Source organism: Pongo abelii, chromosome 20, assembly GCF_028885655.2.
Source record: "Pongo abelii isolate AG06213 chromosome 20, NHGRI_mPonAbe1-v2.0_pri, whole genome shotgun sequence".
In the NCBI taxonomy this organism is placed as follows: domain Eukaryota; kingdom Metazoa; phylum Chordata; class Mammalia; order Primates; family Hominidae; genus Pongo; species Pongo abelii.
Window position 1 is genome coordinate 19,743,149 of NC_072005.2, and position 26,717 is coordinate 19,769,865.

Here is a 26,717-nt window from a genome sequence, read left to right on the forward strand (position 1 = left end):
GGCATGAACTATGCCCTGGGCCCTGGAGATATGGCAGGAGCTATCCAGACAGAAACATATAGCACCTTGAGAGGAGGGCATGGGGTGACATTTTAGGCAAGGCTTGAAGAGGGGAAAAGTGCCAGGAGTGTGCAAAGTCTTGAAGATAGGAGCCAGCATGGCAGGTCAAGAACAAAAAGGGCAGTGTGGTGGGACTGGGTGGGAAGACGGGGCAAGGGCGTGGGTTTTAGCTAAGTGCAGTGGGAGCCTAGGGAAGGCCCTGGGCTCAGTACTCAAGCTACGCCCACTCTGAAGCCATGCCCACTACCCCAAGGATGGGGTTTTGCCCCATTTTCCAGGTGGGGAGTCTGAGGCATGGCCCCAATCAGGAGCAGCATCCTTCGAATAAACCAGAGGGGCTAGGGGCTAGGTTTTATTTTATTTATTTATTGTTTTTTTTGAGGCAGAGTCTTGCTCTGCTGCCCAGGCTGGAGTGCATTGGTGGGATCTTGGCTCACTGCAACCTCCACTTTCCGGGTTCAAATAATTCTCCTGACTCAGGCTCCCCGGTAGCTAGGACTACAGGTGCGAGCCACCCATGCCCGGCTAAATTTTGTATTTTTAGTAGAGATGGGGTTTTACCATGTTAGCTAGGCTGGTCTCAAACTCCTGACCTCAAGTGATCCGCCTCCCAAAGTGCTGGGATTACAGGCGTTAGCCACCATGCCCGGTCCCAGGAGCTAGGTTTTCTACCTCCACTCTGATGTGGTCCAGCCAGGACTGGAGGCTAGGCACTGCTCCTCTTTTAGCCTCGGTTTCCTCATCTGCAAAACTGAAGGGGACAGGGCCATACCCTATTTGGAGGGATGAAGATAGAGCTGGCACTGCATCACCAGGGCACCAGAAAGCCATTGAGACTGAGTGAGCAGGGGCTGGGCATGGGGAGACCCACCAGAGGAGCAGCTATGTGGGGCTCATATGCAGGTAGGCACGATTAGGATTTCCTAATACACCTAATACATTTCCCCATATACCCGAAATAGGAGCCACTCCCAGGCTCTGTGGGGTCCTCTCTTGATTTCCTCCTTACCTTGCCATCTCCTCTCCCTCTCTCCCTCCCTATTCCAGGCAAATAAGCTTGCTGGCCTTACTCAAACACACCAGCTCTCCTCTTCCTGGGGAACACCTGGACTGTTTCTCTTACCTTCAGAGTCCCTTGACTTTTTTTTTTTTTTTTCTGAGACAGGTTCTCACTCTGTGGTCCAGGCTGGAGTGCAGTGGCACAATCATAGCTCACTGCAGCCTTGAACTCCCAGGCCCAAGCGATTCTCCCACCTCACCCTCCCAAGTAGCTGAGACACGCCACCATGCCTGGCTAATTTTTAAATTTTTTGTACAGATGGCCATCTCGGTGTATTGCCCAGATTGGTCTTTAACTCCTGGGCTCAAGCGATCCGCCCACCTCAGCTTCGCAAAAGTTCTGGAATTATAGGAGTGAGCTGCCACGCCCTGCCCAGAGTCCCTCCTTGAACACATCCCAACTCTACCTGGCATTTAGCACAACTTACAATTATTTTATTTCCATGTCATTCTTTTATTTTACTTGACTTTTCAGTTGTCTCGTTTTCGGCAGGGATGGGCCCAAGTCTCTTCGCCATGAGCTCTGGGGCCTGGCAGACAGTAGGTGCTCAAGAAATGCATGACTACATGAATGAACAGAGGAGGGAACGAGCTAGTGGGTCCAGCTGAATCTCGCCCAGCCCCGCCCTGACTCCCCCACCCCCTCTTCCCGAGAGGAAAGGGACCCACAGCAGGGAGGGCTTCCCCGACACCCCCAACATCACTGTTCAAATTACAGCTGTGAGCCGGGTGTGGTGGCTCATGCCTGTAACTCCAGCACTTTGGGGAGGTCGAAGCAGGTGGATCGCTTGAGGTCAGGAGTTTGAGACCAGCCTGGCCAACATGGTGAAACCCTGTCTCCACTAAAAATACAAAAAATTAGCCAGGCATGGTGGCCTGCGCCTGTAGTCTCAGCTACTCAGGAGGCAGAGGCACGAGAATTGCTTGAACCCAGGTGGAGACTGCAGTGAGCCAAGATTGTGCCACTCCAGCCTGGGCAACAAAGAGAGAACTTGTCCCAAAAAAAAAAAAAAAAAAAAAAAATCACAGCTGTGTCTTCTTTGTTTTTTGAGACGGAGTTTCACTCGTGTTGCCCAGGGTGGAGTGCAGTGGCACGATCTCGGCTCACTGCAACCTCCCGCTTCCAGGGTTCAAGCGATTCTTCTGCCTCAGCCTCCGAGTAGCTGAGATTACAGGCGCCCGCCCCCGTGCCCAGCTAATTTTTTTTTTTTTTTGTATTTTTAGTAGAGACGGGGTTTCACTATATTGAACAGGCTGGTCTCGAACTCCTGATCTCAGGTGATCCACCCGCCTTGGCCTCCCGAAGTGCTGGGATTACAGGCGTGAGCCACCGCGCCCGGGGTTTTTCTTTTTCTTTTTTTTTTCTTTTTTTTTAAGAGACAGGGTCGGGGGCGCGTTGGCTCACGCTTGTAATCCCAACACTTTGAGAGGCCAAGGCGGGTGGATCACGAGGTCAGGAGTTCAAGACCAGCCTGGCCAAGATGGTGAAACCCCGTCTTTACTAAAAATACAAAAATTAGCCGGGTGGGGGGACACGCGCCTGTAGTCCCAGCTACTTGGGAGGCTAAGGCGGGAGAATCGCTTGAACCCGGGAGGCGGAGGTTGCAGTGAGCCGAGATCGTGCCACTGCACTCCAGCTTGGGCGACAGAGCGAGACTCTGTCTCAAAAAACAAACAAACAAACAAGAGATGAGGTCTTGGCTGTGATGCCCAGGCTGTTTTCGAACTCCTGACCTCAAGTTATCTGCCTGGCTTGGACTCGCAGTGTTGGGGTTACAGGCGTGAGCCACCGCGCCTGGCCCTTGGCTCTGCCTTTTGGCAAGTGACATCCATGTGGGCCTCAGTTTCCTTATCTATAAACTCCTACTTTACGTGGAGACAGGCCACCCTCGCCCCACCCCTGGCTGTTCCATCCTTAAAAGATGTGGACGGGGAGGCGCTGGGGTCCACTTGCTTCCCAGCCCATCATCACAGCACCATCACGACCCAGGGACAACAAAGCTCCTTTGAGTTTGCCCATACTGGGGAGCTCAAAAGGTCCAGGTTCGAATACTCCCGACTCCCTTTTGAGTCTTGGAGCAACAACCTCAACATGCCTGACTCTAAAATAGGGTACCCGCGTCTGCCTTCCCCGGACGGAGCGATCGCTTCTCCACTAGTCCGCAAATGGGGGCCACCGTTAGAGCCAGGTGCCAGGAACAGCGAGTTTATTGCAGGTTCCAACCGGGAACCTGGCACCCACGGCTGGTTGGGAAAGGACGCCCTCCGCGCAGAGGCTGAGTTCCGCGCAGGCGCAATGCTTCTGTCCCTGCTGGTCTCGCCCCTCTCGGGGCCTGGTCGCAGGGAATCGCGGATGCGCATGCGCCTCCAGCTCCCGGGATCGCTGAGGACGTGGATTCCGAACACGGGCAACTGCGGACTCCCCCGTGGGAAGGAAGGGAGGGAAGCGGAAGGGAAAAAGCGCATGTGCAGCAGCACGCGGCAGCTTAGCATATTCCCTCGAAGCGCGCCTCTTGCGCGTGCGCCGCGCTGGCCCAGTGCCCTTGGCTGCAGGAATGGCTGGAACCACCCGGCTTCTAGCCGGAGTCCCCAGCGCGCAGCCAGCAGTTGCGCGCTACCTGGCCCGCCGAGGGCCTGGCGGACGGGCTGAACTGCAGCAGCTCGGCGATCAGGGCCTTGCAGCGCTCGGAGAGCTCGAGGCCTTCGGGGTAGAGCACGCCGCGCTTCTGGCGCCGGGGCAGGCCGGCGATGTCCGAGTCGTCGAAGGGCATGCACCCGGTGACCATGACGTAGAGCACGACGCCCATGCTCCACACATCGTACTTCTTGGGGTCGTAGGGGATGCCCAGGAGCACCTCGGGTGACGCGTAGGCGGCTGAGCCGCAGTAGGTGGTGCTCAGGTCTGGGTAGCCATGGGCCTGGCGGCCGAAGCCGAAGTCGGTGAGCTTGACGCGGCGCTCGTCCGGGCTCAGCAGCACGTTTTCGCACTTGAGGTCGCGGTGCACCAGGTGGTGATCGTGCAGGTAGCGCACGGCGCCGGCGATCTGCGCAAAAAGGTCGCGCGCCTGAACTCCGGGGATGCGCCCGTTGCGCTGCACGGCTTGCAGCAGGTCGGTGGCGGCCGCTTCCATCACGATGTACAGTTTCCCGTTGCACACCTCGATGAACTCGAAGACGTGCACGATGTGCGGGTGTCGCACGCCCCGCAGGATGGACAGCTCTCGCGGCAGGAACTTGTTGACGAAGTCCGGGGGCGCTCGCCGCCGGTCCACCACCTTGATGGCCACGGTACCCTTGTACTTCTTGGATGTGGCCACCTTCACCTTGGAGTAGCTGCCCTCTCCAATTGTACGGCCCAGCTTATAACCGAGTTCGCTCAGAAGTTTGTCTCCCGACATGGTGGCGCCTGGGGCGCACGGGGGGCAGGAGGCGGCTGCTGTCGGGGGGCGGCCGGACTCCAATCTCGGGTCTAAGCCATGGCGCTTGGCACCTACACCCCCGCACCCCCATGTGCCCACTGCCAGGCATTGGCCGCTGTTGTGCCTTTTATTGCCCCGTAACAATTTTTGCCTTGTGAAGTGACCGCGGGCGTCACTCCGCCTTAGGGTGGGGGTCCGGGACCCCGCCCCGGGGCCACCCTAGCCTTCCTGCTTTGTGACTCATAATCATCCTGAATGGTCAGTTTCCGATGAGAGGCCACTAGCAAGGGATACCCACCACCACCAGGGAGCAGAATCCGTTCCGGGGATTGGGGTGAGTCCGAATTCGAGCAGCAGCTGCCCCCCAACATCATGTACCCAGCCCGTGACTACGTGGAGCCCTGGGCTTCGCGTAGAGTCCCTAGACGGGGCGAAAACGGGAAAAGGGGCCTTAACTGGGGCACCTGGCTCCTTCGAGAGCTAGGAGTTTCTGACTGGCTTGCGCAACACTCCAGAGGCAAGGTGAACGCGAGGGCCTTTAATCCAAGAACCAAGGCGAGTCACGCCCTATCTGGGCAAAAGAGGAGTAAAGACGCCTCAGCTGCAGCCCGGCAGCGCATTCCTACCCAGGGTCCGCCGCCGGAGCTTTCCCGCGCGGTCAGGTAGTTACACTAGTGTCCGGGGCTTCCTAGCGCTACGACGGACCATCTCAAGTGCTTCCGCCACACTCATCATGGCGGTGGCAGTATGTCACTTCCGCCAGGGACCGGAAGTGTGGGATGCTGCGAGCATGGCGGCGTCAAAGGTGAAGCAGGACATGCCCCCGCCGGGGGGCTATGGGCCCATCGACTACAAACGGAACTTGCCGCGTCGAGGACTGTCGGGTCAGTATCACTCTGCGCCGAGGTCTCAGAGTCTGGGCACTCGGGGCTCGGGAGCGGGGTTCCGGGGACACAGGCGGGCCACAGTTTTCCCGGCGGTGTGACCGGAGGCGGAGCCCGGGGATCCACCATAGCTTCTGTAATAACGCTAAGTGCTGAGGTTTGTTGAGCGCTTTCCCAGCTCCTCTTCCTTCTCGTAACAGCCCAGGAAATCGGTCCCTCTAATTATTTACATTTTACAGTGGGTTAAACTGAGTCATAGCCTGTGCTCTGGCCCTCGGCCACCCTTGGATTTCTAAGATGGGGAAACTGAGGCCCAAAAGAGGCCGCGGCTCCCCAAGGCAAGGCTGAAGCCGCAACCCGGAACCTGGAGGGAATTTACAAGATGTTCTATGCAGTAGTTCCTTGCTGGCAGCTCTCGCCTGCATGGTGTCCCAGGAATCCGTATTCTTAAAATTTTCATTTTTTTTTTTTTTGAGACGGAGTTTTGCTCTTGTTGCCCAGGCTGGAGTGCGATGGCGCCATCTCGGCTCACCGCAACCTCCGCCTCCTGGGTTCAAGCGATTCTCCTGCTTCAGCCTCCCGACTAGCTGGGATTACAGGCATGTGCCACCATGCCTAGCTAATTTTGTGTTTTTAGTAGAGACGTGGTTTCTCCATGTTGGTCAGGGTGATCTCGAACTCCGAACCTCGGATGATCCGCCCACCTCGGCCTCCCAAAGTGCTGGGATTACAGGCGTGAGCCACCATGCCCGGCGTAAAGTTTTCAAATGTTTAAGTAACACGTTAAATTTTGTTATCGGGCTCAGCACAGAAAATTGAAAAAGAGAACTTAAAAGGCGCCCATACTCAGTCCCCAGGTTAACGGACAAATAGAAACTTTTAAACGTAATTTAAGAGTGAATACACACATTTTTTTTTTTTTTAAGACAGGGTGTGGTTCTGTTGCCTGGGCTGGAGTGATCTCTTGGCAACCTCCGCCTCCTGGGCTCAAGCCATCCTCCCACCCCAGCCTCCCGAGTAGCTGGGATTACAAGCATGCGCCCAGCTTTCTGTATTTTCTGTAGAGATGGGGTCTCGCCATCTTGCCCAGGCTGGTCTTGAAGTCCTGGGCTCAAGTGATCCACCCACCTCGGCTTCCCAAAGCGATGGGATTATCGGCATGAGCCACCGTGCTCGGCAGAATGCATGTCTCTTAACAAATCAAACTTTACATTTAAATTACATGTTATGCACATTATTCCTCAATTTTAACACACACAAAAAAATGAGCATGGTAATTAAAAACGTAATAACTCAGACAGTACAAAAGTCAGTGTGAGGTGAAAAGTCCTCCCCAGCCCCTTCTTGGTTTTTTTATTTTTTATTTCTACTTTTTGTAGAGACAGGGGTGTAGCTATGTTGACCAGGCTGGTCTCAAACTCCTGGGCTCAAGTGATCCTCCAGCCTCAGCCTCCCAAAGTGCTGGAATTACAGGCATGAGTCACCGCGGCCAGCTTCCTCTTGTTTTTCTTGTATCCCAGAACTGAGATTGGCAGACTTTTTCTATAAAAGGGACAGATGACAAGTATTTTGGGTTTGGCTGGCCAGAAAGTTTCAGTTACTGAGACAACCATTTACAAATGGAAAGTGTTCTTAGCCTGGGGGCTATACAAAAACAGATTGCCTCTGAGCCAGGTGGCTCATGCCTGTAATCCCCACACTTTGGGAGGCTGAAGCGGGAGGATGGCTTGAGCCCAGGAGTTTGCGACCAGCCTAGGCAACATAGTGAGAACCCCACCTCTACCAAAAATTTAAAAAAAAAAAAAAGAGGCTTCAGGCTAGATGGCCCATGAGTCCTGTCCCAGAAAACACTGGAGGAATATAATGCATTCTGTTTCCTCATTTTTCTTTTTTCTTTTCTTTCTTTCTTTCTTTTTTTTTTTTTTGAGAGAGTCTCATTCTGTCACCCAGGCTAGAGTGCAGTGGCCCGATCTTGGCTCACTGCAACCTCCACCTCCTGGGTTCAGGCAATTCTCCTGTCTCAGCCTCCTGAGTAGCTGGGACTGCAGTTGGACGCCACCACACCCGGCTAATTTTTGTATTTTTAGTAGAGACGGGGTTTCACCATATTGGTCAGACTGGTCTCGAACTCCTGACCTCAGGTGATCCACCCACCTCGGCCTCCCAAAGTGCTCATATTGCAGGCACAACCCACCACGTCTATCGTTGTTTGTTTTTTGTGTTTTTTTTTTTTTTTTTAAGACCAAGTCTTGCTCTGTCCCCCAGGCTGGAGTGCAGTGGCGCGATCTTGGCTCACTGCAACCTGTGCCTCCCAGGTTCAAGCGATTCTCCTCCCTCGGCCTCCCTAGTATCTGGGATTACAGGTGCGCGCCACCACGCCCGGCGAATTTTTTTTTTTTTTTGAGATGGGAGTTTTCGCTTTTATTGCCCAGGCTAGAGTGCAATGGTGCAATCTTGGCTCACCGCAACCTCTGTCTCCCAGGTTTAAGCAATTCTCCTGTCTCAGCCTCCCGAGTAGCTGGGATTACAGGCATGTGCCACCATGCCCAGCTAATTTTTTGTATTTTTAGTAGAGATGGGGTTTCTCCATGTTGGTCAGGCTGGTCTTGAACTCCTGACCTCAGATGATCTGCCTGCCTTGGTCTCCCAAAGTGCTGGGATTACAGGTGTGAGCCACTGGGCCCAGCCTAATTTTTTTTTTTTTTTTTGTATTTTTAGTAGCGACAGGGTTTCGCCATGTAGGCCAGGCTGGTCTCGAACTCCTGACCTCAGGTGGTCCCCCTGCCTCAGCCTTCCAAAGTGCTGGTATTACAGGCATGAGCCACCACGCCTGGCTGAGTCTCATTCTCAGGTGTAACCTGGGCTACCCCACCCCTTCAGGTGTGCAGCACAAGGTCTCTTTCCAAATGTGCACCTGTGTGACCTGCAGCCAGACTAGGCCACAGAAGGACCCCCAGCCCTGTAGGCTCCCTGAGCTCCCCGCTTCCAGCATCTCATTTTTGTATAAATACCCTGGTCCTTTCCCAGTTCACCACAGAGCAGTGGCCCCCCTGTGCCAGACAGTGCCCTAAATACCACTGCCTGGGGTTGTGTCTCCTAATGGTGTGGACTTTTGTTACAGCACATACACACCCACCCCAGCCTTTGCCGGCAGAGGAGTGAGGAGGATACCCCTGTGCTGGTGTGCTCTTTGTTTATGGCCCTGCTTTCATTGTTGAGTGAGCACATGGTGCCGGGCCCTGTCCCCAAGCGCTCACAGCTGAGCTGAAGAGATACAACACATCATGCCTGGATTTCTAGTTGTTGGTGAGGCCTGGGATAACCTGGGCCTACTTAAGCCAGGATGTGCCAGGAGGACCTCTCTGAGAAGAAGCCTGCTCTGCAGAAAAAGAGCAAATACACAGGCCCTGCCTCCTCTCCCTCCTCTGTCCTCCTCCCCTGCCTCTCCTGAGCCATGGTCCACAGTGGCCTTCCCACCAGACCTACCTTCTCTGCTCCTGTCCAAGGTCTGGTGTCCGCAAGCCTGGCACCCACTCCCTTCTGTCTGCCTGGGTCAGCCATTCACTCACTGTCAGCGTCCCAGGACATGATGGGCTGGCTCAGGCTGCTTTTTGTTCTTTTTTTTTTTTTTTGAGACAGAGTCTTGCTCTGTCACTCAGGCTGGAGTGCAGTGGCGCGATCTCAGCTCACTGCAAGGATGGTCTCGATCTCCTGACCTCATGATCCACCTACGTCAGCCTCCCAAAATGCTGGGATTACAGGCATGAGCCACTGCGCCCGGCTGGCTCAGGCCCCTTTTAATCCATGCCGCTCCTGAAGTGACTTCCACCCCACCTCCTCCACTATCTCCTACACCCAGTTCTGTCCCCACTCCCTCCTGAGCCTAGCAGGCAGCCCTTTCCTTTTCATCTTGTGTCTTTAATATATTTATTGAGGTTCCCATATCATACCACACAACTCACCCATTTAAAGTCTGTCCAATTTAATGGCTGTGAGCGGTGGCTCACGCCTGTAATCTCAGCCCTTTGAGGACAAAGCGGATGGATCACGTGAGCTCAGGAGTTGGAGACCAACCTGGCCAACATGGCAAAACCCTGTCTCTACTAAAAATACAAAAGTTAGTCGGGTGTGGTGGTGCGCACCTGTAATGCCAGCTACTTGGGAGGCTCAGGCAAGAGAATCCCTTGAACCTGGAAGGCGGAGGTTGCAGTGAGCCAAGATCTTGCCTCTGCACTCCAGCCTGGGCAACAGAGCAAGACTCCATCTCAAAAATAGTAATAATAATATAGTGAAGTGTGTCCAATTTATTGATTTTTTTAGTATATTCACAAAGTTGTATGGCCATTGCCATGGTCAGAATTTAGACCACTTTCATTACCCAAAAGAAACCCCGTCCTCCCTATTAGCAATCATCCCACCCCTGGCAAACACTAATCTGCTTCCTTTCTCTGTGGATTTGCCTGTTCTGGGCATTTCGTATCAGTAGGGTCATAGACCGTGTGGCCTTTTGTTTCTGGCAAATTAATATCCAGCACCAAGTGTTGTGTTTTCATTTTTTGATGGGCACTTGGGTCATCCACCTACTCTTTGGCTGCTGTGAATAATGTGAGTACTGCTGCCATGAAGATTCATGCTGTACAGGTGTTTGTATGGATGTAGATTTTCATTTCTCCCTTGTGAACTTTCCCCTAAGAGACAAACCACTGGATCATATGGTAACTTCGTGTTTAACATTTTGAGGAACTGCCAAATTGTTTTCCAAATTGGCTGCACCATTTTGTGCTTCCACCTGCAATGTATGAGAGTCCCAATTTCTCCACGTCTCAGCAACACTGATTATTTTCCATTTTTTTTATCATAGCCACCATCCTAGCGCATATGAAGCGGTATTTCATTATGGTGGAGTTTTTTAAAATTCCTTTTGGGTCTTTTTTTGCTCAGTTTTCTGGGCATTGATCGTTGATTTGCATATCACTGCTGGCTGATGATGTCGAACATTTTTTCGTGTGTTTTATTATTTTTATTTTTATTATTTTTTTCAAGAGATGGGGCCTTAATGTTGCCCAGGCTGGTGTCGAACTCCTGGGCTCAAGCTGTCCTCCCACCTCGGCCTCCCAAAGTGCTGAGATTCTAGGAGTGAACCACCACCTTTGCATGTGTTTATTGGCCATTTGTATGTCTGTCTGTGAGAAATGTCTATTCAAATCCTTTATATATTTTTAGTAGGGTTTTTTGTTTGTTTGTTTGTTTGTTTGAGACGGAGTCTCGCTCTGTAGCCCGGGCTGGAGTGTAGTGGCACGATCTCGGCTCACTGCAAGCTCTACCTCCCGGGTTCACGCCATTCTCCTACCTCAGCCTCCCAAGTAGCTGGGACTACAGGCACCTGCCACCGGCCCAGCTAATTTTTTGTATTTTTAGTAGAGACGGCGTTTCACCATGTTAGCCAGGATCGTCTCAATCTCCTGACCTCGTGATCCACCCGCCTTGGCCTCCCAAAGTGCTGGGATTACAGGTGTGAGCTACTGCGCCCAGCTTAGTAGGGTTTTTTAAATTATTGAATTATTGAGTTGTAAGAGTGTGTATATATATGTTGTCTTCTCAGCTAATTGATAGTTTCATTTACAGCACAAAAGTTTTTAATTTCAATGAAGTCCGGGCTGGGCATGGTGGCTCATGCCTGTAATCCCAGCACTTTGGAGGGCAGAGGCAGGCAGATCACTTGAGGTCAGGAGTTTGAGACCAGCCTGGCCAATATGGCAAAACCCCATCTCTACTAAAAATACAAAAATTAGCCGGGCGCGGTGGCGGGCACCTGTAGTCCCAGCTACTCGGGAGGCTGAGGCAGGAGAATGGCGTGAACCCGGGAGGCGGAGCTTGCAGTGAGCCGAGATTGTGCCACTGCACTTCAGCCTGGGCAACAGAGTGAGACTCCATCTCAAAAATACATGTATAATAATAATTTCAATGAAGTCCAATTTCTGTATTTTTCCTTTTGTCTTTTGTGCTTCTGGTGTCATATCTAAGAAACCTAGTTTGAGATCACAGAGAGTGACTTACATTTTCTTCTAAGTGTATTATAGTTTTAGCTCTTACACTTAGGTCTTTGATACTTTTTTTTTTTTGAGACGGAGTCTTGCTCTGTCGCACAGGCTGGAGTGCAGTGGTGCGATCTCAGCTCACTGCAAGCTCTGCCTCCTGGGTTCACGCCATTCTCCTGCCTCAGCCTCCCGAGTAGCTGGGACTACAGGCGCCCGCCACCACGCCTGGCTAATTTTTTGTATTTTTAGTAGAGACAGGGTTTCACCGTGTTAGCCAGGATGGTCTCGATCTCCTGACCTTGTGATCTGCCTGCCTCGGCCTCCCAAAGTGCTAGAATTACAGGCGTGAGCCACCGCGCCTGGCAGGTCTTTGATCCTTTTGAGTTAATTTTTGTGGATGGGATAAAGAAGGAGTGCATCCTCATTCTTTAGCATGTGGCCGTCTGCTTATCCCATTTGTTGAAAAGACTGTTTTCTCCCCCATTGAATTATCTTGGCACCCTTGTCCAAAATCAATTGACCATAAATGTGAGGGTTTATTTCTGGACTCTCAGTTCTGTTCCATTGATTAACATCTCTGTCCTATGCCAGTGCCACACTGTCTTGTACACACAGCTGTGGGATAAGTTTTGAAATAGTGAAGTGTGAGTCTTCCAACTTTGTTCTTTTTCAAAATTGTTTTGGCTATTCTGGTCCCTTGCATTTCCATATGAATTTCCCAACCTGCTTGTCAGTTTCTGCAACAGGAAAAGAAATGGTTGGGATTCTGATGGGGATTGCGTTTCAAATCTGTATCAGTTTGGACAGCGTTGCCATCTGCACAATGCTAAGTGCTCCAATTCTTGAACACAGGATGGGTTTTTATTTATTTTGGTCTTCTCTAAGAATGACCAAGGCCGGGCTCAGTGGCTCATACTGGTAGTCCCAACACTCTGGGAGGCTGAGGTGGGAGGATTGCTTGAGGCCAGGAGTTCAAGCCCAGCCTGGGCAACATAGCAAGACCCTGTTTCTATGAAAAAATATGTATTTTTCTTTTTTTTTTGTTTTTGTTTTTTGAGACAGAGTTTTCTCTGTCACCTAGGCTGGAGTACAGTGGTGCCATCTCAGCACACTGCAACCTTGACTTCTTGGGCTTAAGTGATACTCCCGCCTCAGCCACCCAAGTAGGTGGGACCACAGATATGTGCCACCACATCTAGCTAATTAAAAAATATGTATTTTGGGCCGGGCATGGTGGCTCACGTCTGTAATCCTAGCACTTTGGGAGGTCAAGGAAGATGGATTACCTGAGGTCGGGAGTTCAAGACCAGCCTGGCCAACATGGTGAAACCCCGTCTCTACTAAAAAATACAAAAATTTAGCTGGGCACAGTGGTGTGCACCTGTAATTCCAGCTATTCAGGAGGCTGAGGCAGGAGAATCACTTGAACCTGGGAAGCGGAGGTTGCAGTGGGCTGAGATCACACCACTGCACTCTAGCCTGGGCTACAGGGCGAAACTTTGTCTCAAAAAATAAAATACGTATTTTGTAAATGTTTCACTGTGTTGCACAGGCTAGTCGCAAACTCCTAGTCAAGTGATGCTCTCGCCTCAGCCTCCCAAAATGCTGGGATTACAAGCGTGAGCCGCTGCGCGCAGGTGAAAAAATTTGATCCCACCACTGCACTCCAGCCTGGACAACAGAGAGAGGCCCGGTCTCCAAAACCAAAAACAAAAAGAATGGTCCACACACCCTTTTGTGCATGCCCCTCACCATGTTCCCCACCAGACTAGCAGTTCCTGAGACAGACTCTGAGGCCTGGGGCCTTAGCCCCTCTGTGGTTGGTGAGGAGGAAGAGCCCTGCGCAGGCTGCATGCAAATACATGAGGCCCTGCATTGTTTCTGTCATCTCATACATCTCTGTTCTATGCCAGTGCCACGCTGTCTTGTACACACAGCTGTGGGATAAGTTTTGGAATTTATTTCTTCTTTGGAATTTATCTTACAGATGGGCCTGCGTATGAGTGCGCAGGTGTGAGGGTGCAGGTTCTCCCCAAGGGCCCATTTTCTGCACCAGAAGGCTGAGGGCAGCCCAGGTCTGTCCCCTGGGTTCTCTGTAGCCGTTGAAAATAATGAGATATGGCTGGGCACGGTGGCTCACGCCTGTAATCCCAGCACTTGCAGGTGGATCACGAGGTCAGGAGTTCATGACCAGCCTGGCCAATATGGTGAAACCCCGTCTCTACTAAAAATACAAAAATTAGCCAGGCGTGGTGGTGGGCGCCTATAGTCTCAGCTACTCCGGAGGCTGAGGTGGAAGAATCGCTTGAACCCGGGAGGCAGAGGTTGCAGTGAGCCAAGATCATGCCACTGCACTCCAGCCCGGGCAACAGAGTGAGACTCCGTCTCAAAAATAAATAAATTAAAAAAAAAGAAAAGAACAAGATATGACCAGCCTGGGCAATATAGCGAGACCCCATCTGTACAAAAATTAGTTAACTGGACATGGCACACACCTGGGGTCCCAGTTACTCGGGAGGCTAAGGTGGGAGGATCACTTGAACCCAGGAGTTGGAGGCTGCATTGAGCCATGATCGCGCCCCTGCACTCCAGCCTGGGTAACAGAGTGAGACCTTGTCTCAAAACCAAAAACAAACAAACAAAAAATGAACAAGGCAGCTGATGAAACCTCCCATGTGCTAGACAAGAGGCTGAGAGCTGGGAGCTGGCCCTGAGCACCCTGGACCTCTCCAGAGATATGCCTCTGAGCCCGGACCCAGCACACCCTCATTACCTGTAGCATGGAAATGTCTTACCCCTGACTTCGGCTTCTAACAGGTTAAATAACCAGGTACAAACTTGAGCCAGTTTCTCATTTATCTCCGGGTCTAGCAGAGGTGCCCCCATGAGCTCCATGCTGGAGCAGAGCTAAAGGCAGAAGAGCTGGACAGGCGCAGAGCAGGGCCCGGCAGGCACAGAGTAGCCCCAGCAGGCATAGAGCAGGGCCCAGTGCCCTGGAGGCCTGGAGATGGCCTTGCCTTCCACCTGCTGGTCATTTCCTGGGTGTTGACTGGAACCTGGCCTGCCTGAGCTTGTCCTTCATCCCACCAAGCGCAAAGCCTGTCCAGAGAAGAGACTGGGGCTGGAAGGATCTGGAGGGTGCAGGGTGAGCCTGGGAGCCAGATCCCAGACAGCCCAGGCCTCCCTGAAGACCCCAGTGGGCCCCCAGCCTGTCAGTCAGGATTAGAGCAAGGCCCCACTGGTGCTCAGTAAATATTCATGATAGCCTAGGTCCTCCCTGGGGTGCAGGGCAGGGGGCTTCACCCTGCAGAGCCAAGAGGTAGCACGGCCACCCCTAGAGCCACCCCTAGTGCCCCCAGCCCCCACAGGGCACTGCCTGTCCCTGGCAGCTGTGTGCAGCCCCCGCAGGGCAGCACGCAGAACTGTGGCCCAGGTGGCCGGGAGCTACCATGGACACTGTCAGAGCCGCCCTCCCACTTCGGGGCCAGCCTGCCGCTCAGGGTCCAAACAGCCTTCTAGAAGACGATGGAGCTGGGTGCCCCCAGCAACCAGCATCTAGACCCTCAGGCCTCCTGAGGTTGCTGCCTGGCTTGTACCTTTCAGAAAACCCCTGGCATGGGGGCAGAGGTGTCACAGTCCAAGCAGCCTCACTCCTGAGAAAGAAGCCACCAGTGTCCCCTGACTGCAGAATGGGCAGCGCCTGGAGCTGTGGAGGAGGGTGTCTGGGAACGGGCTGGCCCGCTGAGCAGCGCCTCTCTCCACAGGCTACAGCATGCTGGCCCTAGGGATTGGAACCCTGATCTATGGGCACTGGAGCATGATGAAGTGGAACCGTGAGCGCAGGTAGGGCCCCCGGTTGGTGTCTGAAAGTCCCCCCGGCCAGTTGTCAGGGTCCTGTAGCATTCCACTGTTGTCCGTGCTGGCGAGGGGTGAACGGGCCCCTTGGACTTGGCCGTGCAATCCCAGGCCCCAGAAAGTGCAGATCCAGACCCAGCACTTCCATTTCTAGGCTCTGTCCTCCAGATGTCTCCGTGTCTGCAATCCCAGCACTTTGGGAGGCCAAGGTGGGAGCATTGCTTGAGCCCAGGAGTTCAAGACCAGCCTGGGCAACAGAGGGAAACCCTGTCCCCGCCACCCCAAAAATATGTCTAGTGAGGAGGGCTGGGACCCGTGGATCCAGGTTAGGACAGGATATGAGTGGGGGGCCTGCCTCGGGCCCTCTAAGCAGGATTTTGTCAGAGGTGACCAGGCTCAAAGCAGACCACACCAGGCAGTGGACACACAGGGCCAGATGAACTAGGGCCAGGCACCCCCCTCTCCCTGTGTCACAGGCTGGGGCACTGCTTCCCCACCCCTCCCCCCACCCCAACGCAGGCCAGGCAGGACTGGGAGATGGGGGTCATTGCAGGGAACTTGGAAACTGCCAGAAAGCAGGGAGAAGAAAGGAAGGATTGTGGCCCCGCCTGCCCCAGCCTCACACACTGTGATTATTTTGAGATGAAGGGGACGTGGTTTTGTGAGGCCCAGAGCCCCGTGATGAAGTCACCCCCTCTTCGTCGCGATCATCAGGCAGAGTTATTTTTAGGATAAAAAAAAGTTTTTAATTGAAAAGAAAGTAGAAAGCCAACAGTCTTGTGGGCAGTCACCCGTGCAGCTGCCTGCACCCTCCCTCCTCTCAGGCTCCTGGTGGGCTCTGCCCACGGCCCTTGCCCTTCCCGCAACCCTCGCCCTGCCTCCTGCCTGCCTCCCCCCCCCCCCTCCGCCTCTTCCCCCAGCAGCACCCTGGCCCCTGAGGTCTGTACTGCCTGTGCTCCCCTGACCCAGCCTGGTCTGACCTGAGTGTGGGTTTCGGGCTTTCACAGGCGCCTACAAATCGAGGACTTCGAGGCCCGCATCGCGCTGTTGCCACTGTTACAGGCAGAAACCGACCGGAGGTAGCACTGCAGGGCCTGACCTGCATCCCCGAAGGTGGCCAGAATGCACATGGGGGCTATCGCCATGTGCCATCAGCTGCATCCTCAGAGAGGCGTGGAGACTTAGTGGAGACCCAAGGGGGTGAATCGGAAGGCTTCCTGGAGGAGGAGGCAGCACTGGGGTTGGGGCAAGAGAAAAGCTAGGAGTTGGCTGGGGGAAAGGGAGACAGGGTCGGAGGGAGGCTTGAAGGGGTGCTACCAGGGGCCCTAGGCAGGGATTCCTCAGGGCACTGAGGCCCCACCCCCACCATCGGCCCCATCCGCACAGGACCTTGCAGATGCTTCGGGAGAACCTGGAGGAGGAGGCCGTCATCATGAAGGATGTGCCCGACTGGAAGGTGGGTCCCGGCTGGGAGGGCAGGGGTGCCAGCCATGGCAGAGACAGGGGTTGGGGAGCTCTCACAGCTTTCTATAGAAACCCCAGGACCAAGGGGGTGGTGGGTGCCAGGTCCCACAAGGGAAGGCTGTAGCGCCTGCCATGCATAGGGGCCACTGGTCCTGGGGGATGGGTCCCAGCAGGCTGTATATGGGTGGCTGTACCTCTACCCATACCCCACTGTCCCCACAGGTGGGAGAGTCTGTGTTCCACACAACCCGCTGGGTGGCCCCCTTGATCGGGGAGCTGTACGGGCTGCGCACCACAGAGGAGGCTCTCCATGCCAGCCACGGCTTCATGTGGTACGCGTAGGCCCTGTGCCTTCCGGCCACCTGGATCCCTGCCCCTCCCCACTGGGACAGAATAAATGCTCTGCAGACCTGGCCTGCCTGTTTTCCTGGGGACTGGGGAAGAGAAGGGGGAGAGGGCCCAGCTAGGCACCACCGGATCACATGTAGCATGGGGACGCAGCAGATGTGACACAGGGTGACCTCAAAACACATCTAGGTGCTGCCCCTGGATCCACCGGCGGCCTCCTCTCTGTCTCCGATATACCTGGACTCTCCTGCCTCCCTGTTGAAACCCTGCCTGTCAGCAGCCCACTCACCTCTCCAGGCTGGGGGCCCCTGGGTCAGCTTTGGGTCAGACCTTCTCCACGGAGGTCTGGAGAGTGGGGGGAGCCTTGACCTCCTGGATGCAAGTGATCCTCCCGCCTCAGCCTCCCGCGTCACTGCGGTTACAGGCGTGAGCCACCATACCCTGTGCAGCCCTGCCAATTGTAGGCATGGCGAGGGTATTTGGCTGCGGAGGGGCTCCTCGCTCCCTGAGAGGGAAGCTCAGAGACACGGGGATGTCTGCAGGGAAACTAAGTCGGGGGAGGCAACCAAGATTGGCCAGGTGGCTCTGCTGTGGGCTCCTAGCACGAAAGGGTTAAGTCCGTCTGAGTCCACCAACCAATGGTGACGCGCAGCGCCTTCGCGGCGCTTCCTGATTGGCGGGCACGCAGGGTGGGCGGGAGGGAGGAGAAAAGGGGGAGCCCCCTTCCCCCACGGATGCGCTTAAAAGGCGGTGGCGGTGGCGGCAGCGCCCGGCGCCCGGGCTCACCTCGGCCATGAGCAGCGCAGCTGGCCCAGACCCGTCGGAGGCGCCCGAGGAGCGGCGTTTCCTCAGGTCAGCTGGGGAGAGGGACGCTGGAGACGGGCATGGCTCGCATGGGGCCAGGAGCAGCCCGTAGGACCGGAGGCAAGGTCATAGCTGGGACAGAATGGGTTCCGGGGACTGGAGACGGGCACAGCCGGGATGGAGGTTCAACGGCAGAGGCATGACCACGGTGGGGAACCGGAGGCAGGGATATGGCCAAGACGGGCCTGGGAATCCCGGGAATCCGAGACCCACCTGGCATCTTGCTGGAGACACTAAGCTGCGTTGCTGGGGAAACTGCCTCCGGGGCAGCCCCGCCCCTCATGAATGATTCATCAGCAGCGCTGGTCACTCCCCCACCGAACCCCAACCGTGGCCCACCCCCACTCTCCATCTCTCCCCGGGCCTTGGAGCTGCAGCCCCCACTTCCCGACATGGGAAGAGCTGAGCTTAGCGCAAATGCTACCACCTCCCTTGTCCAGAGGAGGAAACAGGCCTGGGGAAGGCAGTCATGGCTAGAGCAGATTTGGAACGCAGGGGCTGTTTGCCAGAGGTTGGTGAGTTTGGGATCTAGAACTGGTGCCGTAGCTGTGACTCTCACCTCATCCTCCTCAGCCTTTGTGACATGGGACCCCAGGCAAGGCTGTTGACCTCACTGTGAACCAGATGCGTCCAACAGCTCCTGCTCACTGCCTACCTAGCAGGGCACGTGTACCCTCAGCCGATGTCCAGACTCAGTCTAGGGAAGAGTGTTCTAGGAGCTGTGACTTCACCTGGGGGTGAAGGGGTGAGGTGAGGGGGGCCTCAAATGCTAAGTGAGGGGAGTGAGGGGGCTCTCAGGGGTGGGTAGGAGCCAGAACGTAGTGGGGAACCGGCTGACGAGGCTGGAGACACAGAAGGGCCTCTTAGGCATGATGAGGAGTTTGGAGTTTGAATGTTCCCAGAGCCCTCGGGAGCCATCAGCAGGTTTGGGACCCGGTGATGCAATCTGGTGTTCAAGTTTTCAAAGCCCTCCAGGCTCATGTTGAGTTTTGGGGGCAGGAGGCTGCTGTGTGCGGCCAGGTGATCCCCCGTGGTGGTCTGGTGGGCAGAGGTGTGAGGTGGAGAGAAGCAGGTAGGACTGAGAGCAGGGTGAGTGTGGCATGGCCACCCTGGCCTGAGGTTTCACCTCCCAGAAAGCCCCCTCCTGGAAGCATTTGGGGAGTGTCAGGCCCAGTTACCTTTGGACCCAGGCCACTTCAGGCCTCCTGGGTCTGACAGGGAAATCCTTGGGGCCTTGAAGCTTCTCTCATCTGGGGGCTGAGATTCGGGGTAGCAAAAGGCACCACTGAACACCCCCAGAATCCCACAACAGCAGAAGGAACCTGCCCTGCCTGCCACCCTCCTTCACCAGGTTCCAATTCCCACGCAGCCTCCCACCCCCACCCCACAGCTGCTGCTGCGCCCCACCCCCAGGTTCCTAACCGGGACGACCCTCTGCCCACAGAGCCCCCATTATCATTCTAATGACCAGTTAGGCAGGAAGAGAATGTTCCAAGTGGCTGCTAGAGGCCAAAGCTTTGGGACAGAAGAAGAGGAATGCATCACCCTCCCGCCCTCCACTTCCTCCCCGCACCCTCCTGCGGGGGCAGCAGTCAGAGCTGTCACAAGATGGAGGTGGAGGAATGAGCCATGTTCCCAGCCTGCCAGATTCCTCACCCCGAATGCAAACGCACCTTCTCCTATGTGCTTTCCTGGGAGCTGCGCTGGCCTGCCCGGGGGACTCTGTCTGACTTCACCATGAGCTCCTTTTCCCCACCCTGTCCTTCAAGTTCATCCTGTGTCAGCTGCAGACAGGCTGAGGTTTGAATTTGGCTCTGTTTACTGGGGTGTCCCAGGGCATGTGACTTTCCTGCCCTGAGTCTCTGTCTCCCTCTTTATGTGTGGACCCCCGAAGTGTCCTCCTCACCATGTTCCTCAGTCTGGCATTTGAGGCCCTGCCTGCCCTGTCCCCTTGATCACTCTGCTTCAGCCTCCCTTCTGCCCCTTGAACATACCAGGCTCCTCCCCACCCCAGGGCCTTGGCTTTTACTATTCTTGCCCCTGCATTACCTGCCACGATGTGCCAGGCTTCCTCCTCCAGGAAGCCCTCGCTGACTCCCGTCCCATAGCAGTCCTCCTCCTCCTGCACTCTGCCTACCCGGCCTTATCATGCTGCAAAATTGGCCAGAGGGCAGACATCTCCCACTCAGAGAGTTGAAGGAAAGAGTCTCAGGATTCATCCCCCCAAAACATCCACCATCTGTAGGTCTGGCTCTATGTCTTTGTTCATGTCCTGTGGCTCTGGAGACACCAAGGGGGAAAGACCCAGTTTCCCGACTTGCTTCCTGCATGATTCTGGGCAAGCCACTCGGCTTCTCTGAATCATTAGTTGTTTTTCCAACTTTTCTAGGCCTGGCTCTTCTTATTTATGTTTGTGTTTTTTATTATTATTTTAGAGACAAGGTCTTGTTCTGTCGCCCAGGCTAGAGTGTAGTGGCGTGATCATAGCTCACTGCAGCCTCCACCTCCCAGATTCAACTGATCCTCCTGCCTCAGCCTCCTGGGTCACCGGGATTACAGGTGTCCACCACCATGCCCAGCCTAGTCCCACCAATTGTGTAGGTCACCCGAATATTCAGTTTTGCTCCAAGAGGTGGAGACGGACCCCATTCACTCAGTGAAGTGGATGGCAGAGCTTCACCTCAAGCTAAGTAGCCACATTTTCTGGCAACAAATAACTTTTTTTTTTTGGAGACAGAGCCTCAGTCTGTCACCCGGGCTGGAGTGCAGTGGCACGATCTCAGCTCACTGCAATCTCTGCCTCCTGGGTTCAAGAGATTCTCCAGGTTCAAGCCTCAGCCTCCTGAGTAGCTGGTACTGCAGTCGCCCACCACCATGCCTGGCTAATTTTTTGTATTTTTAGTAGAGACAGGGTTTCACCATGTTGGGCAGGCTGGTCTGGAACTCCTGACCTCAAGTGATCCACCCGCCTCATCCTCCTGAAGTGCTGGGATTACGGATGTGAGGCACCGCGCCCGGCCTGGCCACAAATAATTTAATTATGTCACTGCCCCTGAAAATCGGTCACCAAAGGGTCTTATAGCCCCAGGCCCCAAGGCCACCCCGCTGAGTGTGCCATCAAACTCTGCAGCCTTAAAAACCCATGGACCCCAGATGTCCCCAGTCCTGTCCACCCCTTTCAGCGTCCTGAAGCTTGTTCAGTGGCTCCCACTGCCTGAAATCAGCCCATCGCCCCCATCGAAGTCCTTCATGCTCCATTCCCCTTTCTTGGTTCCCTCCGCCTTGGGAGCTGGGGACGTCTAGGTCTGGTTCCGTGTCCCACGCTTTGGAGCAGTAGAACCAACGCGCGCGGCCAGCGCATCTTCTGCCACCAGAGGGCGCCCGCGCCTCAGGCTTTGGCTCCCACACCGCGGCCCGCCAGGCCTCGATTCAACCCGCGCGTCGCACGATGAAACTGAGGGCATCCCCAGCTCAAGGCTGCAGACGCTACTCGGGGGTACGGGGTGGGAGGGTGGCTTTGGGACCGGGTTCAGAAGCTTGGCGGAACATTTCTGGCTGCATCTGAGGCTCTGTCTCTGTGTGTCTCTGAGTGTCCCATCCCACTCTGTCCCCAGCACCGCGGAGGCAGCCGCCTTGGAGCGTGAGCTGCTGGAGGATTATCGCTTTGGGCGGCAGCAGCTCGTGGAGCTGTGCGGTCATGCTAGTGCCGTGGCTGTGACCAAGGTACCTGACCCCTGACCCCCAACCCTGACCCCAACCAGATGGCCAACTCTCCTGAGCTGCATGACTCCTGTGACCAGGGTGGTCCAGCCCTCAAGAGCCCCCTTTTTGCTTGGGCCTAACCCAGCCTGATGGGTAAACTGAGGCCCAGAGAGGCTCATGGCTGGTACAGGCCAGACGGGGACCTGAGACCCCTGGTATCAGAGAAGGCCAGGGTGGAGGTTATTGCAGGGACAGTGCCGCGACCCTGGAAGTGCAGACCCCTCCTGCACATGTGACCCGCCTGCTTCTGCCACCTCCTGGGTCTTGCCAGGGACGTCTGCTCCTGCGATCTGAACACCCCTAAACAACCCCGTTCTGCAGGTGGGGAAACTGAAGCTCAGAGGTGGCGAGGGGCCTGCCCTGGGTCACGGGGATGGAAGCAGAGCTGCAACCCAGGTGTGTCTGGCTCTGGAGTAAACCCCCACACCTCGAGGGGCCAGGAGGATGACACAAGGGTGATAGCAATAATCATACTATGGAGTGCTTCACCGTGCAGCCAGCCGTGCTGGGCGTCAGTTTCCTCCTCTGCAACAGGATAATAATGGTACTGACGAGTCAGTCCCTAAACGCGAACGCCTCAGAAAAGTGTCCCATACAGTCCAGACTCTAGCGTGACTGCCTCCTCTTCCTCCCCTGCCCTCCTCATCCCCCTCGCCTTTCTCCTCCTTCCTCCTCCTCCTGCCCCCTCCTCTTACCCTCCTCCTCCTCCTTTCTCTCTCCTCCTCCCCTTCTGCCCCTTTCTCCTCTCCTTTCTCCTTCCTCTCCCTCCTCCTCCCCCTCCTCCTGTTCTTCCCACTTCCCCTACCTCCTCCCCATCCTCCTCCTCCTCCCCATTCTCTCCCTCCTCACCCCTCCTCCTCTTTTTCTTCTTATTGCCACGGTATACTTTTTAAAAACTCAGTGTTTTTCTTCATGTGGACTTAAATGTTTGTATTTCCAAATGAAATAGATCCCGGGTGAGGCGCCCAAAGAAGAAGGAAAATCAAAACCCCAGAAAGAAACCCAGTAGGCACCGCTCGCCTGGCGCTCAGTGGCCAACCGTCTGGTTTTTGCACTGAAAGCCCCTTGTCTGTCCAGAAGCCCCTCAGTCCCAGTCTTGGGTCTTGGGCTCTGGGCCTGGCGTGGCTGGGATCGCAGTCATGTTCATGGCAGGTCAGGACTGCGCTAAGCCTTTGGGGAGGATACTTGCTGTCTGTGTGATTGGAGCTTAAAGTACAGCTGGGACTCAGGAGACACCCAGAGTGCCTGTCAGGCGGTGGCACTGTCATCGCATTTGACAAAGGCCAAACTGAGTCTGGGAGAGGAGAAGGGGCTGGGGCCATGCAGAATCAGGGCAGGGCTGGGGCCAAAATGCCTGGAGAGACAGAGTCTGAGAGATACAGAGATGGCCAGAGACAGATGGAGAGAGACAGAGATACAGAGACAGAGAGAGACAGATACAGAGAGATACAGAGACAGCCAGAGACAAATGGAGAGAGAGAGACATACAGAGAGAGAGACAAATGGAGAGAGAGAGCCAGAGACATACAGAGAGACAGAGACACTAGAGTCTGAGAGATACAGACAGACACAGAGACAGCCAGAGACAGATGGAGAGAGACAGAGACACAAAGAGAGCCAGAGGCATACAGAGAGACAGAGACACAGAGAGTCTGAGAGATACAGACAGACACAGAGACGGCCAGAGACAGATGGAGAGAGACAGAGACAGACAGACAGAGACACAGAGAGTCTGAGAGATACAGAAACAGCCAGAGACAGGTGGGGAGAGAGACATGAAGAGAGCCAGAGACATACAGAGAGACAGAGAGACAGAGACACGGAGAGTCTGAGAGATACAGAGAGACACAGAGACAGCCAGAGAGAGACAGAGGCCCCAGGGCATCGTGGCTAAGGTTGGGCTCCCCTACTCCACGGCCTCCGGGAGGGGCTGAGGTCTGGAAACATGGGCGGGGGCGGGCCCGCGGTGAGAAAGGTGGAAGAATGTCTGCAACTCAGGCGGAGAATAAACAAACCGCACTCTGGGCGACGGGCAGTGGCTGGATGCACGTTTTTCCTGCACCGACCTGGCAGAGCCTGAGACCGGGCCTCTGCATCTCCATTGGGGAAACTGAGGCCCCAAGAGGCCCAGCCCCTCATCCAGAACACCTCACCTCCTGTCCTATCCTGTTGCCTCCAGGCCCAAGCCCCATGCCTTCCCCTACTCCGTGCCTCAGTTTCCTCTCCAGGCAAGGAGGAATCTGGACTGTGCCTGTGCCTTTGCTGTGTCCCCCACCACCAGGCATTCCCGTTGCCCGCTCTCTCCCCCCCACCACCAGGCATTCCCGTTGCCCGCTCTCTCCCGGAAGCAGAGGACGGTGCTGGTCGTGTGCGGCCCGGAGCAGAACGGGGCAGTGGGGCTGGTCTGTGCCCGGCACCTGCGGGTGTTTGTAAGTAGCAAGGACCCCTTCGACCTCCCAACGTCCCTGCCCCTGCAGAAATCACTGCCTTCTTTTGATAGCTTCCCAGGGGGACATTGACGCAGGGCCAGGTTATGCCCAGTGCTTGTCCCAGGCAGGGTCTGGTGCTGGTGACCAGGTCAGGGGAGCCTGGGAGGGCCTCCAGCCCTGACCCCCTCTTCTCCCACCCCCAGGAGTACGAACCCACCATCTTCTACCCCACACGCTCGCTGGACATACTGCATCGGGACCTGACCACCCAGTGCGAGAAGATGGACATCCCCTTCCTGAGCTACCTGCCCACTGAGGTCAGCGCTGGGTGGCAAGCGAGGGGGACATGGTGTGCAGTGGCCCTGGGCCGCCCTCATCCTGCCTGCCTTCCCCAGGTGCAGCTGATTAACGAAGCCTACGGGCTGGTGGTGGACGCCGTGCTGGGCCCCGGCGTGGAGCCGGGCGAGGTCGGGGGCCCCTGCACCCGCGCGCTGGCCACGCTCAAGCTGCTGTCCATCCCCCTCGTGAGCCTGGACATCCCCTCAGGCATGCCGGGCAGAGGGGGGCACACTGGGGCCTGGGGGGCTTGGGTGGAGGCCCCTGTGCCCCAGCTCCTGGTCGCCCCTGCCTGTCTGAACCTCAATCTCCCCAGCACGGATGGACCCACACTTGGCTGAGGCTAAGGGTCACACCCATCCCTCTGATGGGGAAGATCGAGGCTGCCACCCCAGGTGACCCCAGGTCTCCTCCTTCCTCCACGCCAGTGCCCAGCCCACATGCTCTCTGCCCACCCCTGGCCCAGTCGCCTGGGCAGACGTGAGCTCACTCGGCAAAGGCCGCGCCCGCCCTGGCTGCCGCCCCACGCCTGTTGGAACCATTAGGCGACAGGCAGACGGAACAAACAGCTGCTGGCCAGCCGGACCCTCCGTGGGGGTGGCTGGACTCCAGGGGATGTCCCCTGGCTCTCGGGATCCCAGGGACATCCCAGCAGGTGCCACAGAGCAGGGGCACCAAGGGAGGCGGTGTGCTGTCTGATCGGAGTAGGGAGGCTGCAGGCTCAGCCTAGGACAGAGAGGGTGGCTCTGTCAGGTCAGAGGGGATGGTTAGGAACCTCTAGCCTGAGGGTGGTGGCTAGGGTCAGAGAAGGATTAAAGTCTGAGGGAGGATCCAGTGTCTTCTGGTGAGTGGCCCCAGAATCAAGTCAGAGATAGGAGAGAAGGCAAGGCTCCTAGGCTGAAAGTGGAGGCTCACTCAAGAGGTGATGGAGGCTGGGCGCAGGGGTCACACCTGTAATCCCAGCACTTTGGGAGGTCGAGGTGGGCGGGTCACCTGAGGTCAGGAGTTCCAGACCAGCCTGGTCAACATGGTGAAACCCAGTCTCTACAAAATACAAACATTTGCTGGGTGTAGTGGTACCCATGCCTGTAGTCCTAGCTACTTGGGAGGCTGAGGCAGGAGAATCGCTTGAACCCAGGAGGCAGAGGTTGCAGTGAGCTGAGATCGTGCCACTGCACTCCAGCCTGGGCAATAGAGAGAGACTGTATCTTAAAAACAAACAGGCTGGGCGCGGTGGCTCACACCCATAATCCTAGCACTTTGGGAGGCCGAGGTGGGCAGATCAGAAGGTCAGGAGTTCGAGACCAGCCTGGCCAATATGGTGAAACTCCATCTCTACTAAATATGCAAAAATTAGCCGGGTGTGGTGGCATGTGCCTGTATTCCCAGCTACTCGGGAGGCTGAGACAGGAGAATTGCTTGAACCTGGATGGCGGAGGTTGCAGTGAGCCGAGATTGCACCATTGCACTCCAGCCTGGGTGACTGAAGACAGAGGCTGGGTCAGATGGAGGAGGGCGATTGAATAGTAGGATAGGAGCAGAAGCAGAAAAGTCTGAGTGCAGAAGCTCTGGTCTGATTGGGAGGGAAACACCTCCAAGGACTGGGAGAGACTTGTCTGAGGGCAGAGGCAGAGTTCTAGGGGGCGACAAGTCTCACCAGGACCCGTGTGCCAGAGAGAAAAGGCTGGGTCTGATGGGGGAGGGGAAGTGGGGGGGGTGGGGCAGCAGGACTCTGGTCTGAGGGCAGAGGCTCAGTGTTGGAGGGAAGAGGAGGGAAGGCAGGGACAGGATGGACTCTAGGCTGAGGGCGGGCCACCCTCCCAGTTCCCAATCCCCCCGGACCCTCCTTCCTCAGGCTGGGACGCAGAGACCGGCAGCGATTCGGAGGACGGGCTGCGGCCTGACGTGCTGGTGTCTCTCGCGGCGCCCAAGCGCTGCGCCGGCCGCTTCTCCGGGCGCCACCACTTCGTGGCCGGCAGGTTCGTGCCCGACGACGTGCGCCGCAAGTTCGCTCTGCGCCTGCCGGGATACACGGGCACCGACTGCGTCGCGGCACTGTGACCGCCACCCGCGCCCACACCGCAGGGACCCTCGCCAATAAACAGCCCTCCCACCACCGCCGCCTCGCCTCCGCCTCCTTTGTGCACCGGGCCCGCTGCGGGGGTGGGCACACTCGAAGAGGGACTTCACACGGTCCCT

General features: G+C 55.8%; 3 protein-coding genes across 13 annotated transcripts; 2 read left to right on the forward strand and 1 right to left on the reverse strand.

The window, feature by feature from the left end:
* Positions 1-3,298: 3,298 nt before the first annotated feature.
* TSSK6 (testis specific serine kinase 6) lies at positions 3,299-4,620 on the reverse strand. Its single transcript, XM_009253047.4, has one exon. The coding sequence runs from the start codon at positions 4,515-4,517 to the stop codon at positions 3,696-3,698; it is 822 nt and encodes a 273-aa protein (XP_009251322.4). The 5' UTR covers positions 4,518-4,620; the 3' UTR covers positions 3,299-3,695.
* A 97-nt stretch (positions 4,621-4,717) lies between these two features.
* NDUFA13 (NADH:ubiquinone oxidoreductase subunit A13) lies at positions 4,718-17,193 on the forward strand. 2 transcript variants are annotated; one of them, XM_063719392.1, is made up of 6 exons: positions 4,718-4,872; positions 5,231-5,422; positions 15,225-15,303; positions 16,323-16,394; positions 16,702-16,771; positions 17,002-17,193. In XM_063719392.1, the coding sequence occupies exons 2-6, from the start codon at positions 5,272-5,274 to the stop codon at positions 17,119-17,121; spliced, it is 492 nt and encodes a 163-aa protein (XP_063575462.1). In that variant the 5' UTR covers positions 4,718-4,872; positions 5,231-5,271; the 3' UTR covers positions 17,122-17,193. The 2 variants fall into 2 exon arrangements, with proteins under 2 accessions (XP_063575462.1, XP_054394758.2); XM_054538783.2 differs by having other exon boundaries at positions 4,741-4,872; positions 5,302-5,422.
* Positions 17,194-17,804: 611 nt separating this feature from the next.
* On the forward strand, positions 17,805-26,636 carry YJEFN3 (YjeF N-terminal domain containing 3). 10 transcript variants are annotated; one of them, XM_024236492.3, is made up of 7 exons: positions 17,821-17,979; positions 21,606-21,714; positions 22,075-22,149; positions 24,072-24,182; positions 24,386-24,499; positions 24,578-24,728; positions 26,374-26,636. In XM_024236492.3, the coding sequence occupies exons 1-7, from the start codon at positions 17,921-17,923 to the stop codon at positions 26,577-26,579; spliced, it is 825 nt and encodes a 274-aa protein (XP_024092260.2). In that variant the 5' UTR covers positions 17,821-17,920; the 3' UTR covers positions 26,580-26,636. The 10 variants fall into 10 exon arrangements, with proteins under 10 accessions (XP_009251324.3, XP_024092260.2, XP_054394757.1 ...); XM_009253048.4 differs by lacking the exon at positions 22,075-22,149 and adding an exon at positions 18,350-18,502 and having other exon boundaries at positions 17,864-17,976; XM_054538776.2 differs by lacking the exon at positions 17,821-17,979 and adding an exon at positions 17,989-18,502.
* Positions 26,637-26,717: the final 81 nt, after the last annotated feature.